This window comes from Phoxinus phoxinus (assembly GCF_949152265.1).
Source record: "Phoxinus phoxinus genome assembly, chromosome: 21".
Taxonomy (NCBI): domain Eukaryota; kingdom Metazoa; phylum Chordata; class Actinopteri; order Cypriniformes; family Leuciscidae; genus Phoxinus; species Phoxinus phoxinus.
The window spans coordinates 27,574,637-27,591,489 of NC_136896.1; the positions used below are offsets into that span (position 1 = coordinate 27,574,637).

Below are 16,853 nucleotides of genomic sequence, written 5' to 3' on the forward strand. Positions count from 1 at the left end.
ATCTTCTACACTCACTTGCTATTTTTCGTTTCTTGGGTGCTGCCATTTCTGGTGACTCGCGGTAAAAGTTTTTCTAGCGGTAACTGTTGAGAAGCACTGTTTCTGTGGCTGGCTGCCTGGCTCCATCTAGTGTTGAAACTGAGAAGTGCAACAGAGTTGAGCTCAAGCTTCTTGTGTGGGCCATATTCAATTATATTTTCAGAATTTGCCGCGGGCCAATAAAAACTGCACTAGGCTATATCATACAGCATTCAGAAAAATGCAACTGCACCCCTAGTTCCTATGTCTATGGCCCAATAACGCTACGATGAGCATTTACTACTTTTAAAAAATGCGGGTCAGGAAGCGGGTCGGCCGGGTACAAAATCTTTTTTACATTTTTTTTGCGGTCCGAGTTGAGGGCGGGTTAGTTGAAAACGTCGGTCAGGTGCGGGTTGTTTACACATTGACCCGCACATCACTGTTACCTATGATAAAAATGATAGACTTCTACATGCTTTTTAAGTAGGAAAACCTGCAAAATCGTCAGTGTATCAAATACTTGTTGTCCCCACTGTATATAATAAATGGTAATTAAAATAAAGTGCTTCGAAACTTTTTTGTTAGTCCAACAACTTACTCTTAAAATAATTTACTTTAAGTACCCCAAGAGAGATTTGAAGGTAATATTTCAATCATTTAACAACACATACTCATGTTTTCGGTTCTCTGATATCGGTTAATGGTCACATGATATATATAAAAACTATTATTGTTATTGGTTTTAATTCTAATAATAAAAAGTGAAAGATATATTACTGTTGTAAGTTACAATTGTACTGTAAATTAAAAGAAAGTTATATACATTTTTATTTTACAGTTGTAATACTAATATATTTTATAATACTATGTAATATTTTGTTATATATTGCGATTTGAAATGTTTGTATTAAGTGTCAACTCTAATTGTAAAAATGTATGAAATATATAACTGTTGTAAATTACAATTGTACTGTAAAATAAAAAACATCATTTTTATTTTACACAGTTATAATACTAATATTTATGTCTTAAATTCATCACTTTCAAACATTTTAAACTCTCAAGCCTTTAACATTTCTAATAATAAAGTTTTTATTTTGGAGCAATACTGGTAAAATGCTATAAACTTCTGTCTGGAAATTATGCAATGTGTAAAATACATTTAATTGTAACTACTCATGCATAGTTAGGATAGCATTATACATATATTTATCAGCTTTTAAAATGAAGGATGTTGTTGATGTCAAAAAACGATTGTCCAATCAGACCAGTTGAGAACCACAGCTTTAGTGGATGCGTTTGCCATTGCCTGACAATTAGAAGACATTTTAATTTCCAACATGTACTGATGTTGTCACATTCATCTTTTTGTCATCAGCTGCTGCTTCAGCCTCCCCTGAGAAATGAAAAGAGCCTTCTCTTCTGTCTCTCCCTCTCACGGACACATTCAGCAAGAAGCCACAGAGAGCCAGTTAAAGGAGGAGTGATGACTTGTCAAAAAATTACCCTCATTGTTTTGGTTTCCATTTTTAAATTGTTCATCCTGGCCTTTTCATGGTTCATCCTGCTCTTTCGACGTTAGTACTCCCAAATGACCTGTCCTCGTTTTCCATGTGTTTGTGGGAATGACTGGAGTAAGAGAACAGGGCACCGAATGTCCTTGAACTTTCTGTCCACTGAAAGGTCAGTTATGTCATCATGTTACATTCATAGATTCATCAAATAATAGTTTTATTGTCGGTAAATGTAGTTATTTTTTTTAAAGGTCAAGGTGATTGTATTCATAGAGTCTTATTTTACAGAGCTATAACATTATTTAAAAGAAAGCGACCTGGCTTAAAAGCTTCAGTGGGAACAAAGCAAGTATATTAGAACTTAAGCATACAACTTAAACTAAAAACACTTTACATTTATTGATTATGTAATCTTGGCAAATAATGTTAAAGTACATCAAATAAGCCTAATGTTCAAAAGGATATTTTGTATATAAAGTCCAATAGAAGAGAGCGCATCTAAAGGAGAAGCATCCAGTCAAGGTGCTCTATGGTCTAGAGTTTTTACTAGACCATCAAAGGAAACTTTAGGATGACCATTGCACTCTTTAAAATTAAAAAGCTTTATAATCAGATGGCTACATATAAAAAATCTAAACTCGCCAACGCGTTTCGGCCAATGCCTTCCTCAGGGAGAGCAACTCGACAAAAAGTTTCATTCATTAAGACATCGGATTAGTTATCAGTTGTCATGTGATCAACTTCTCCTTTAACTTCTAAATCCAAAATGTCTTCCTCTGATTCAGTTTAAGTTCTCTATTCCCTTTCCTAATAGTACTGTGTTCACATAATCAACATTCTCAGGATTGAAGGGTTATTACTGTTATGCATTCATTTAAAATATCTTGCCATAGGATATCTCATTGCCCCTCCTGATGGCATATTTATGTTCAGCCAATTGATCTAATAAGTCTTTTTGTTCTTCCAATATAAAATGTTACATTGAGGACATTCCAGTCTATAAATGACATGAGTAGTTTGACAGTTAATAGAATGTTTAATAGAATAGATCTTATTTGTCTTATCCAGAAACGTTTTATCTTGTACAACATGATGGCCTTTAAAGCAACCCTTAGGTTTAACCCCTTACAGGAGCTTCCTCGAGTGGGTGGGGAATAGCTATGAACTGATTTGTCCCCTAAGGTTGGTCACCTTTTTAAAAAACGTATCATTGGAGGATCTGGAAATACATTTCCCAAAAAATCATCACTTTGTAAAATGCCCCAATTTATTTAAATAATTCTTTAAAAAATTCAGCGATATTTTTTTTTAATGTATCACTGTATTAGTTGACAAAACAAACAAATTAAGCATCTATAATTGAGTGTTTTTCACAGTCAAACATGAAACGGATCGACGCAGTGAATGTTTACATTTTAAATATAGCTATATATTTTTTACTTTTTCATACGTTCAAATGTTATTGCATGCTGTAACCATGTTCTTGGATTTTAAATGTTCTTTGATTTTTGTTTTTGTGGATATTTATGTATGTACATTTTTTTGATGTCATTTTATGAACTCTTTCCTCGCCAGCGTTTTAGAAAAAGTTGCCAGCCAGTGCCAGCATTTTTGATAACTTTCACAAGTTTCATGGCCCCCAGAATATGTTGTTGTATAAATATCTGAACATGCAATATTTCAAAGGAAAGAACAGCGCCTTGTGCATTCTTTTTTTAATCAACATTTGAATGTTGGGTGTTTAATTTAAAAAAGCAACATTTTGAGCAAACGATGCAGGACGATGATCAAAAAACAGATGGAGCAGATCGAGTCCATCAAAGCTTCACAGTCCTACAGCTCGTCCTGGGTCGACATTTCATTCGGGAACATTAGACAGTTTTGATTTATATGCAGTTTAATGTTGATGATCGCATTCGTTTTCATATGCATCTGCTTACATATGCTATCGCTTGTTTCTGCTTCTTCTTTACCTGTGTTTTAATAAGGGGATTCAGTACTCTTTCAGAAGATGCATAATAGCGCCCCCTACTACTGTATTACAGTGAAAATGAGAAAGCTGAAAAATCCAGTCAATGGCGGGGAAAGAGTTCAGAGTTCTTCATTATTTTTTATGATATTGTATTTGCCTGTTGTTTTTGGATTAGACTACATTTTAATATACATTCTGATAACATCTAACTATTTAAAGGATTGTAAGTGTAACTATTTAAGGGATTGTAATGTTTTGGCAACCTCAGCAGGTGAGATAAATAGATTGTGTCCCACGTTTGCCTCTCGGATTTCAGGGGCAACAAAGATCCTTCACTATGTTCTCTCTACCCTAATCCTTACCTCTCCAAAACAAATTAAAACAAGCTAAAATAATCCCAATCTACTCTCTGGACTTGTACACGACCACACAAGTTTTCTTGAAAGTGTAATCTATTAAATGTGATCTACAAATCATCCAGAAACTATTAAAGTGTCTGTATATAATATGAGTTGTTCTTTTATTCATTTGTAGGGCTTGTTTTGTGGTTCAGGCCAATAAGAGACTATTTTTATGCAAATGTGTAAAAATATCTATATTATAAAACTGATACAAGAGCAGGCAAAAAAATGCTTTCTTTAAAACCATTTTCACTCAGATATTGCTAATAAGTTTCACAAATAGAAATAATGTTGTGATTGATGGACAGATGTCAAATCCTGGTTTCAGAAGGGTGGAAAATAAACGATTAACCTTGTGAGATCTATTATCTGTCTTCAGAATAACCTCTTATGTTTTGCCTAAATATCAAGGACATTTTGATTTTCCATTTCATGACCCTTTTAAGTATGTAGCCTACTGCTAAAGTACTTTTTGGCCAGATTTACTAACAGCTTGCCCCGGTGAAAACCCTCTTTTGGCATATTAAAACAAAATATTTTTGTGGCTGAGCATATTGCGTATGCCAATATGTTTACCTTTCAGACGCAAAATGTATTTAAGTATTCAAATATATTCTGCAACATGATTTACTAAGGTTTGTGGAAGTCAATTTAATGATAATTGCGCCTTTATTTAACACCCAAAAAATCTTAAGCCATTTTGCTCTTGACATGCTGCGATAGTTGCTAAAGAGGATCTGCAGAAAAACCGCGTGGTAGAAGAAAGATTTTCTCCACTCGTATTAATTTATTTGGAATGCCAGAGGAAGACGTTATCCGAACATATTGTTTGCTGAACCACATTATTTTTTTTCGATATGGAAACGTGTTGACTGTGTCGGGTTTTTAATATGCGCATAGTTAGTATGGGATTGCGGTTTCACTCTAATATGCCGTTTAAATATATCTGACCTAAAGACTTGGGTTAAAAAAAAACTAAAATCTTGATTTCATGTACAGTAGAGGAACATGTGGAGAACTCTGGTTTTTAGATGTGAAAATCTTCTGGAAAGAAAATACAAATTCTTTAAATTTTCATTGCCAGAAAGGTATAGCAGCTGCAGAGAGAGGAGTTAAAAGGGTACGATATGGTTAAGAAATAAAAAAGAGTATACCTACAGATGTGACCTTTAGAAAAAGAGCTGGTATAGGGAAAGAGAGAGGGATGGAGTTTCAGCAGCTGAGTGATCTACTGAAGGTCAGATCATGCATGGACTCCTCTTTATATAGCTTTCCACTCAATTGTGTGAATGTTTGTGTTGGTCCTAAAGTTGATTTGTTCCTCCCTGTAATCTTCCTTTTATTAATCTCGCTTTCTCTCGCACATTCACATATAGACAAAGATGTATTAATAAAGGGCATTACGAGTATGTCTCGTGCATGTGGCCCTGTCAGTCATCTCAGTATGTTCCTCTGTGCAGAGAATGGTGTGAGTGTACATGTGACCGCACAACAGAGACCAGCCCCCCTCTCTGTTACTCAACTAACTCTAATTCTCTCGGGTGGATCGGGCGACTGCAGCTCGGAGAAGGTTTGAAGGGTGTCCCTCTCTGTGATCTTGAATCCTGGACCTAAGTCAAGTCTTGGAATCTTAGGTGGATACGAACACATTCTTATAGACTGGACTGTCTTGTTTTCCCTGTTTCATTTGTGTGAGGGAGTGAAGGCAAGATGGCAGTTTCACGCAGCTGGCTGTCAGGGCTTATCATAGTTCTGCTTTGCTCTGGAGCGCAGGCCGAAGAAAGGCTCCGAAGTGAGGAAGCCGAGGAGCTGGGAGGTCTGGAGACTAATGGAGGTGAGAAAGAGGAGGTGGCTGATGAGGAGGAAGGTGGAAACTCACCGGAAGAAGCAGCTGATGGCACAGGAGGAGATGGGGAAGAAGAAGAGAAAGCTCCAGAGGAAGAGGCGTCTCTGAGAGAAGCTGAGATAACGGAAGAGGAAGTAGAAGCTGAAGCAGAGGAAGCTGAAGAGGAAGATGATGAGATAGGAGTAGAGGAAGAACAAGAAGCTGCAGAGGAAGATAATGAGACTGGAGGAGTAGATGAACAAGAAGAAGATGAGAGAGAAGTAGTAGAAGATGATGAGACAGGAGGAGTAGAAGATGAACAAGAAGCAGCAGATGAAGGTGAAGAGGAGGGAGTAGAAGATGAAGAAGAGGAAGCAGAAGAAGAGGAGGAAGCAGAAGAAGAAGAGGAAGCAGAAGAAGAGGAGGAAGCAGAAGAAGAGGAGGAAGCAGAAGAAGAGGAGGAGGAGGAAGCAGACGACGAGGAGGAGGAAGAAGCAGACGAGGAGGAGGAAGAAGCAGACGAGGAGGAGGAGGAAGAAGCAGAAGAGGAGGAGGAAGAAGCAGAAGAGGAGGAGGAAGAAGCAGAAGAGGAGGAGGAGCAGATGGCGGTGGATGAAGAAGGATTAGCAGAAGATGAGAAATCAGCACAAGAGACAGCAGAGGAAGAAGATGAAGAGGCAGATGAGGAAACGGTAGCTGCTGATGAAGATGAAGAGGGTGTAGTTGAGGATGATGCTGAAGGTAACTACTGAATTAGCCTTTACAGAAAATCAATGTCATGTGCTCTTACTTACAAATGCTTATTTTTCTGTATATCGCTCTTATCACTGGTTCCTATTGAGCTGCCTTCCAAGGCCACATCCTAACTGAAACTGAACCGCATAAGTGACTGATTTGGAATGCTTTGGATAGGCATCAGCTCTGTGTGTCAAACAAACAGCTCTCTTCTCAGATTCAACTCACTATTTAATTGATTTCAATAGAATTTACCATTAACATGTTGCTAGACAAAAAATGTGATGCTCTAATAGGCATAAAAAACACAAATATTGGGTAACAGTTACTGTAATCAAATTATTCCATTTATAAATCAATGCTTTTCATTATTTCTTTGTTCATCTACCATCTTCGATGGCTTTTTTTCAATAGTTCGTCTCAATGAATAATGAGATTGGTCAAAGGAAGGTAAAATAATTCTAGATTAAGGCCTACTCCTGTCTTAATTTAAACCCTGTCCGGGAAACCACTAGCCTGGTTGACACCAGACCCTTCTCAGTTCTAACTGAGAGTGGAAGGTTCATTCACAGCCCATTTCCAAAGGGGCGTCACCAATGGACGGCGGACCTAAAAACAATCAGAGCTATCATCATCGTGTAAAGCCCGCCTCAACGTTTGTGATTGGTGCCTCGATTTGGAAAAATTGGAAATGGTCTTGAATGGGCTCATTCTGCTCAGACTGACTTGCAGAGCAAATCTCAAATTGGCCGGAAGTTCATCTGGGTTTTCCCAGGCTAGGAAACCGCCCCATATGATGAATTTAGACTTTTATTCACATATAAACATTAATCAACTTGTTGTGGTAAACAGAAGCTCAAGCATGTTCTTTTTGAAGTGTCAATAGTTGCAAAGCTGTCAATGAAGGGACAGAAAGCTCTCAGATTTCATCAGAAAGATGAGACATGAGGGTGAGTAATTAATTACTGAATTTTCATTTTTGGGTGAACTGTCCCTTTAAGAACTATCAATCAGACATAATCATGAAGTTGATTATGTACAACATGCTTTTTAGTAGTTTTGATCATGTTGATCATTTAGAGGCCTTTGAAAATGGCTGTATCCATGATACAGTTGGCTTTATAGGGTTGTGCTGTCTACGTAGACATTTCACCAGGTTTTGGAACACAGTCATTGTTGGCTGTCTGAAGTCCTGTGTATACCCTTCAGTTAGTCTGTGAAGTCACACATGAGCCCTAAAATAGCTCACTATATCTGAACAGCTACAGCAGCTGAAATATTCCAACCACTTTAAGTCCTTTCTGGTTGAATGCTGTTGACATGCACATAACAAATGGCATATATGTTACATGGTATCACATGACTGTATGGCCACCAGTGATAGGATCCGGGTTTAACTTAGCAAGGTAAAATTTACTAGTACAAAGTACATTTCCGTTTTAATTGCCATTTGATATAGAACAAAGAAACCTTATCTATTAAACTAACTACAGTCCGATAAATATTTTCTTTACCAAACTTATAGCAATTAATGGCAGTTTCAATGATTGGAGCAGGAAAAATGGTCTGAAGCAATTTATCGAACAAATAAATCGTGAAATAATGTTGACTACAGGCTGTAGTTAGAGTTGTTGAACCCAGTTGTACAATGACGTTATGATTGACTGATAGTTTAGATTGACCTTTAGCTTAGCAAGGTTCAGCTGAAAAGTGGCGAAGATGTCCGAAAGGCATGCAGTGTATATTAAGAATAAGAAAGGACTCAGCAATGAACCTTGCACCCCAGTGATTAGCAGATATGTCTTGGACACAAATTCTCTCCAGGAAACCTGAGAGTTGAATGAACACATCTCTTTCAAGAGCTTGTGACAAAGTTGGCAGGATTATTCTGTAGCTTTCAACTGCAGTACGGTTAAGTGTTGTTCCTGAGCCTGCTTAAATATGGTGGGAAAGTAGCCAGTAGTAAGAGATGCATTGACGTGAGAGAGTGGAGTTGGAGAGATCTCTTGTTAAAGATCCTGTGATTATTTTGCATGTGTCTGAAGTGTTGCTGATCTTGTTTCGGTAGTAAGTGACCTTGGCAGCAGAAACAACAGGAGGAGAATGAGATGATGGATTTATACTTGCAGTAATTGCATTGGTCAGCAGTAATGAAGTGTGAGACAGATAACTGGAGAAAGAGTTGGTCAGAGAAATGCAAGGAAGTGATTCGATTATTAGGGGATATAGTTACGGGTAAAGGCCCCGATACTCACGGCAAAGTTATTTTTCGTTCTTTCTTAGTTCTTATTCAAACTTTGAAATACATTTACGGTTAGCAAACATCCCATAGATTTCCACACTTCTGGCATTTAGTGGCATTTAGCTGCAGAGTAATATACAGGTGCTGTATGTAATTTGTTGACTGTACTAAAGCATAAAAATACCATAATATGTTTGCAGATATTTAGGAAACATGCTAAGTTCGCATACTCATTTCTTTGAAAAACAATGCTACAGACAGTTATTTTACTTTTAAATGTGTGTTCTGTGTCGGGATGTCTTTTTTTGTATTGGTCTGTGTGATCCCGCCCACTTCCAATTTACCCAATAGTATTTTGACACCCCAGGTTGCCAGTCGGTAAAAAACCCATTTGCAGCCTTGGAAGCCGGCAAATTAACTGGGTCAGAGATTGCAGATTCTACCCGATCTAAAAATCTCTATGAACGGGAGCATATTAAAACACGGATAAATCAACTCATCAACTTACAGTGTTGTAAGTCTTCTCGCCTTCCGTTGTCAATTGCGCTCGTTCCTGTTGCGTGTCCTCAAACTGGCAACCGGCGTGAGTCTGAGGAGGAGGGGGCGGGGAAACAACTCTCTCCAATATTTTGAATTTGGACTGCAGTACCCATTTCAACCGCTAGCTGTCAATACTATTTACATGCACATTTTAGCTGCAACACACCTACCTGCCTGGAAATTTCTGGTGGGCTTGTGCTAATACTCACACTTGCGTCACAGGTGTATTTAATTAGGGCTAGAGCTAAGTTATGCCTAAAGGCAGAGAATTGGACACCCCTGCTGTAGGCAGCAGCATTACTGGCTAGATCCATGTAGTCTGATTTCCAGGTTTTGAGGCGATACTAAAACGTGACGTGAAACACGGCAGACTGCTGATTGGTCAGAGAGAATCGTCACTATTCACTGCGTCATCATTGCACGCGCCAGACGGAGTATCCTGAATAAACCCGACATTTTTAAATAGTTTTGCCAGAGATTGCGTGATATACCTATTACTAATATTATGTAAAACAGCATACACTCGATTTCCTCCATTGTCCTGTGTGTGTGGGTACCGTGTGTGTGTCGCGTCGCTATGATGACCAGGTACTATTGTGGAGGTACTATCTGCAATGGAAAACGGAGCGAAACGCAAGCCGAGCCAGGACGAGACGAGTCGAGTCGAGTCGAGTCGAGCTGGTACTGTTAATGGAAAAGCGCCATAACACTGTTCTAACCAGGCGCAACAATACTGACGGATACTTTTTGCTTTACGGTTAAATATACCTCTGGTGCCTTACCCATTACTAATGAAGACCTTTGTCAAACCCCATCTTTCCCTTGTGCTGTAGAAACTGCTGAGGAGTCAGAAGAGGTGGTCTCCAAGGAGGATGAACACTATAGATCAGGCTCTTTCTGTGGCCTTTGCTCAGTCTGCGAGGTAAATCCTGCTTCTACCACACTTTTACTGACTTACACATTCCACAGCCTCAACATATGTTAAAGCTACACTGTGTCATTTTTTTTAGTTGATTTTTAGCAAAAACCACTTTGTTCTTTCAAAATTATATGTGCTCATTAATGTATAATTACTTCTACCAACTAATCAAGTATTCTCGTAAGCGTAGAATCTGCCATGTAAAATACATACGGGTGAGCTGCTCGAATGGCGGAAGTCATGTTGCGCCTCCATCTTGAAAATACATTAGCCAAAGAGGGACATACCTGGAAATTCAAGCTTCACCTTTCGCGTTTTTACACTCAGTGGCACCGTGACGAATGCGAGGGGGAGATTACTCGCGACTGTATAAATAATACGGCCACAGGAGTTAAAACGCCCTCGGAATGGGAGGGGCTAGAAAGTAATATTCAGTTGGTAGTCATATAAAATTTCACTGCTAGATGGGAGAAAATCCTACACAATGTAGCTTTAAGGAGTTTAAAACAAACTCAACAATAATGTAAAACATCATGCCATGCCACCATGATCAGTGCATGAGGCATTAATATGTTTACCACATTCCAAACTCACTTGCATGACCCATGCTGAAGTACAGATCTGGGCTGCATCTGAAGTCACATACTTCCATAGTAGGTGGAAAACAGTAGGCCTATGTGACAAAAGAAGTATGTCCGAATTCATAGTACTCATAAAAGATTAGGCAAAAAGTACCTGGATGACCTACTACTTCTGATTAGATTCTGAAGTGCATATGATGGACTCTTTACTATCCCGTGAGGCCACATTCGAGGATTTATGAATGGTAGTAAAGCAATGCAACTGATACTGGTAGGTCACATGATAATGACAATATTTGGTAGTGTAGTACGTCCAGATTACATTCATACTACACACATTCATACTATATAGAACATACTTTTTTTAGTGGTCGTGAAGTAATTATTCAAAATAACGATCTACTCGAGAGAATGCGATTTCGGACGTAGCCCTGGAGTGATCCATTCCTAAATTCCCCCAGTAAAGGGCAGAGATGTAACTAACTCGATCTGTGTCTGGCTCTCTCTTTCCTCAGCACTGCAGTACCTGTGACAAATGTCCCTGTGAGGAAGGAGACACGTCAGCTCACTGCCATCACTGTGAAGTAAGTGTTGCTTCTTAATATTATCAAAATCTATATTAATACACTACATGGGAAAAAGTATTGTATGTGGACAACCGAATAATACACCTAATTTTAAAAAGTCTATGAAGATGTAATACATCAAACTACCCTCTTACATGTCTCCTTCCACAGGGTTGCACATACTGCTACATTTGTCCTGTGATCTGCGAGACCGTCTGCCAGCCAGGTATGGATACTGCTATGAATAGGATGCACACTCTCGATTAATGCTGTAGTTCCAACGTTTTGGAAAATTTCAGTGCATAGTTTATGCTGATCCAAAAACTTTTTCAGACCTATATATTTTATGTAATTACTTTCAGTGTTTTTGGATTATATTTTGGAAATGTTTGTTTTTAGGTGGAATTCTTGATGTATTGAGCGGTTCTCTCTACCAGTAAGGATATCAAATCTATCCAGACTTTACTTGCAGAAATATCACATTCATATATTCAATATTCCTTCATACCTGTTATCATTCATATAATTTGTTTTGTGTGTGTGTGTGTGTGTGTGTGTGTTTTGTTTTTGTCCTCATCTTCACCTACAGGACGGTGAACACGTTACTCTGAATACGTTTGGTGTTCTTCACACCGCCATCTTTTGGTGAACAGAGGAACTACAGACCACCGGTCAGATCATTCAGTTTTTGGCCTGATTATTTGACTGACCAGATCAGGGCATTTTCACCCTTAGGCCAATAATGGGAGTGGACAACCTACTGTATCCTAGATATAACTGAGGAACTACTGGGACCCTAATGTTTACCATTTAAAGGTGACTTTACATGCTGCGTTAAATGAATAACAATTAAATATGATAAAGTGGTCAAAGGTTCTTGTATAAAATTGAACAATATTACTGTTTTTGATCAAATAAATGCAGCCTTGGTGAACATAAGACTCTTCTTTTATATAGACGTATTTAAAAAAAAGCACACTGACCCCAAGCTTTTGAATGGTATATACAGTATAGAATAATAATAGTGAAACAGTTCAGGTTAATGTCTATTTATATAAATATGTGTCAGTTCATCATAAAGTGTCATTCTGTTTTCAGATTACTCAGTTTCAATCTCAATAATTTGGTACAATTTATGAGTGTGTGAATAAACAGGATAAACACAATATAGTATTCAAGAAATAGATAAATGTCATACAGTATGTCACAATTTGTTTTTCCCTCCGCATCTACTGTAATTGTGTCTATTCAAAATTTGATTTGAATAAATTCGATTTTTATTATTTCCTATTAAAAGGATAGTTCACCCAAAAAAGTTCACCCATTCTTTCATTATTTACTCACCCTCATGTTGTTCCAAACTTGTATGAGTTTCTCTCTTCTGCTGAATAAAAAAGAAGATATTTTAAAGAAGGCTGGTAACCAGTCAATTGACGGTAGCCACAGACTTCCATAGTATAGGGAAGAAATTTACTATGGTAGTTAATGGTTACTGTCAATTGTCTGGTTACCAGCCTTCTTTAAAATATCTCTTTTTTTTGTGTTCAGCAGAAGACATGAGGGTGACATCATAATTAAATAATTTTCCTTTTTGTGTATGACAGCATCATGGCAACAAATGTTCAAGGTGGCTTTGTTAATGTTTTTTTTTTCATTGTGAGTCGCATTTGCAGTGTACATCCACTAGAGAGCAGTATTCAAATTTAAATTTAGTTAGGAAGCATTGAAAAATGTTGTTTTGGCAACTAGCTGAAATAAAACTAGTTTAAGTTTTTCATTTTATTATTTGTTTATTTAAAGTAAAACATTTTTTTAATGGTTTTAGTTGTAGTTAGCTATAAGAATCCTGCTGAGGACGTCTTGTCTTGAACTATATTGAACCAATGCTTGTCAAGCAATTCTGGTTAACTAATTATAATTATGGAAAAATGTAAGCTATGATTACAGTGCAGTGATGAAACTAAACTCACTCTCTTTTTCGTTCATTTAGAAAAACATAATGTCTTGTATTCTAGTTTGATATATTCTTATGGTAAACCTCCTCCACCATAACTGAACTGAACTGTTTGATCTGAGCAAAAGCTTGAAAGAAATGAAAAATGAGCTGAATGATGGACCCATTACATTCTTTCTTCTTTATGTTGTCTTCTGCTCAAGGGCGTAGGTTTGATTTTGAGATTGGTGGGGACATCCCCAGAAGTGGAGGAATCAGGAAATGAATAGGATAATGTATTAAGGTTTTTAGTCTATATTGACCTTAACAATAGGCTACGTTAATTCATTAATTCTGTAATGTTATGTAAAGATAACTAATAAAGACTAGGAGGCAGTTTAACAGAGACTTAACTTTACTTCATTCATAGTGCAATGCAATAGTGCAATATCTAAGAAGCCAAACACGTCTGTATCTTTCATTAAAGGGATATAGTTCACCCAAAGAATGAAAATCATTTACTCACCCTCAAACTGTTTCAATCCTGTATGAATTTCTCTCTTCTGCTGAACACAAAAGAAGATATTTTGAAGAACGTTGATAACCAGACAGTTGATGGACCCCATTGACTTCCATAGAAGGAAAAAAAAAATATATGGAAGTCAATGGCTACCATCAACGGTTTGGTTACCGACATTCTTCAAAATATCTTCTTTTGTGTTCAGCAGACAAAAGGAACTGGTTTGAAACAACTTGAGACAGAATGATGACATAATTGTAACCCTTTATTCTAACCCTAATAAAATTCTAACCCTCTAACAGAAATGAATTCTTGGCATATTTGTTTCACATAAATACTCTCCAGTTTGTCCTGTTGGACACGGCACACAGCAATACTGTCAAGTGTCACTTGTGACCATTGCTCTGAGCCAAGTTTTCAGTGTTCTGAGAGCACGGAAACTTCTTTCAGTTCAGCTGATGAGACTGGCATGATATGATCAAACAGGCCTGTCATTTCAACAAGACCAAGCAAGGTTATTTTTTCATGTTTTATGGGGACTTTCCATAGAAATAATGATTTTTATACTGTACAAACTGTGTATTCTACCCCCCTACTAACCTTACCTATCACAAAAAACTTTCTGCATTTTTACATTTAAAAAAAAATATCACTTAGTCTGATTTATAAGCTGTTTTCCCCAAACACAAAAAATCCCCACAAGGACTAGGTATATTGCCATCTTTGTGGGGACATTTAATAGGGTTGCACACAAATGCATCCCCCCCTCTCCCCCCCTCTCCCCCCCCCCCCTCTCTTTCTCTCTCTCTCTCTCTCTCTCTCTCTCTCTCTCTCTCTCACACACACACACACACACACACACACACACACACACACACACACACACACACACACACACACACACACATACACACACACACACTAGCGTCCCTACTAAATTATACGCCCCTGCTTCTGCTTTAAAGTCCCCATGAAATCATATAGTCAATTCTTGTTTTTATGGAATATTGCAGGGTTTATTATAAATAATATCCGTGCAGATAATTTTTTTAAATTCATGTGCCACAAGTAGCCTACTGCAGATTGAGAATCACTGATTGCATTTAGTATAACCATTGCAAGACTTTAAAGGCACAATTTGTAAGATTTTGTTTTCAAATATACAAAAACCACTAGAACAGTGTTATATACAATAAATTGTCAAAAGTATTGGAAAACCCCACCAAATCATTGAATTCAGGTGTTCCAATCCCTTCCATGGACACAGTAAATCAAGCACCCATGCAGACTCATGCAGGAATGAGACAATGTGTCGCTCTCAGGAGCTCAGTGAATTCAAGCGTGGAACCGTGATGGGTTGCCACCTGTGCAATAAGTCCATTCGTGAAATTTTCTCACTACTAAATATTTTACAGTCAACTATTAATGGTATTATGAGAAAGTGGAAGCAATTGGGAACAACAGCAACTCAGCCGCGAAGTGGTAGGCCAAGTAAAATCAGAGCGGGGTCAGCGCATGCTGAGGTGCACAGTGCGCAGAAATCGGCAACAATCTGCAGTCAATAGCTACAGACCTCCAAACTTCATGTGGCCTTCAGATTAGCTCAAGAACAGTGTGTAGAGAGCTTCATGGAATGGGTTTCCATGTCTGAGCAGCTGCATCCAAGCCTTACATCATCAAGTGCAATGCAAGCGTGGGATGCAGTGGTGTAAAGCATGCCTGTCTGGCAATCCGATGGACGAGTCTGTGTTTGACGGTTGACAGGAGAACGGTACTTGCCTGACTGCATTGAGCAAAGTGTAAAGTTTGGTGGAGGGGGGATTATGGTGTGGGGATGTTTTTTAGGGGTCGGCCCCTTAGTTTTAGTGAAAGGAACTCTTAATAATTCAGCATACCAAGACATTTTGGACAATTTCGTGCTCCCAACTTTTTGGAAACAGTTTGGGTATGGCCCCCTCCTGTTCCAACATGACTGCTCACCAGTGCACACAGGAAGGTCCATAAAGACATGGTTGAGCGAGTCCTGATCTCAACCCGATTGAACACCTTTGGGATGAATTAGGGTTAGGGTTAAATGTGCTTCTAGAAGAATGATCAAAAGTTCACATAAACCTTGTGGAAAGTCTTCCCAGAAGAGTTGAAGCTGTTATAGCTGCAAATGGTGGGCCAACTCAATATTAAATCCTACGGATTAAGAATGGGATGCCAGGACACGGACCGCCTGTCAATGACATCATACCCGCGTTACCCTTGATTTCTGGTTTTATATGGCAGACACCATAGAAATACCAAAGACACTTTAATTTTGTTTGTAAAATGTTTTATTAGACAATGGTTAAACTGTTTAGATACATTTATAGACAGAAAACGAATAATTGTTATATAGGTAAACACTGCAGTCTTATTGTTTGAATTGCTTGTTTTCTTGATTTTCCGCGAACACCGTGATTTTACAGTGCCTCAGAGAAAAACTATTTTGTCAAGTGGCTAACATAGCATAATCAGATGCAGCTTTATTTTTAGTAACAGTAGTGCAGCATTTTTTCCATCATACAACATGTTTTAAAATTAATTGCATGCCATTTAAAATGAATTGCATGCCATTTAGCAACACAAGCCTTCCAGCATTTATTAATATGGTATTCTAATATCTATCTAGCTTATTGCAGTCTACAACAAGACGTGTCTCATAGCAGCCGCCGAGCAAACGCTCAGAGTAACGTCATAACGTCATTTTCAACAGACAAAACATTTAAAACAGTGCTGCGTTACCCCACATACGCAGGGCGGATTAAGAGTTCAGAGGCCCCTGGGCACAATGACTTGTAGGACATGTGGGTAGCCAAACAGTTGATGTACCCCAGAGACTTCCATAATAGTTTTTTTCCTACTATGGTAGTCAATGGGGACCAGCATAATTTTTATTTTTGGGTAACTACCCCTTTAAGGACAAGCGGCAGCATGTTTACTATTAGGGCTACTGTCTCTTTAAGATCTGCCCGCGACGAGTCTACACGCATTTGACAATCAGATTTTTTTCTTATTTTTTTTTCTACTGTTCTTTCACTTTAGACATAACCAACT

At 38.1% G+C, this 16,853-nt stretch overlaps 2 protein-coding genes across 3 annotated transcripts in view; both read left to right on the forward strand.

The window, feature by feature from the left end:
* LOC306989182 (transient receptor potential cation channel subfamily M member 4-like) overlaps positions 1 to 4,260 on the forward strand; it is a 74,572-nt gene extending 70,312 nt beyond the window's left edge. The window contains exons 28-29 of one of the 2 annotated variants that reach the window (XR_013795595.1): positions 1,400 to 2,682; positions 2,718 to 4,259. Coding sequence is in view for 1 of the 2 variants with exons in the window: in XM_079594612.1 (XP_079450738.1) it covers positions 1,400 to 1,428 (29 nt within the window). In the remaining variant the exon portion in view is untranslated. Of the gene's footprint in view, positions 1 to 1,399 lie in introns of both variants that reach the window. The other variant, XM_079594612.1, reaches the window with a different exon arrangement.
* A 1,108-nt stretch (positions 4,261 to 5,368) lies between these two features.
* Positions 5,369 to 12,255, forward strand: LOC306989188 (uncharacterized protein). The gene is made up of 6 exons (XM_079594625.1): positions 5,369 to 6,474; positions 10,084 to 10,172; positions 11,266 to 11,334; positions 11,488 to 11,542; positions 11,716 to 11,752; positions 11,906 to 12,255. The coding sequence occupies exons 1-6, from the start codon at positions 5,619 to 5,621 to the stop codon at positions 11,925 to 11,927; spliced, it is 1,128 nt and encodes a 375-aa protein (XP_079450751.1). The 5' UTR covers positions 5,369 to 5,618; the 3' UTR covers positions 11,928 to 12,255.
* Positions 12,256 to 16,853: the final 4,598 nt, after the last annotated feature.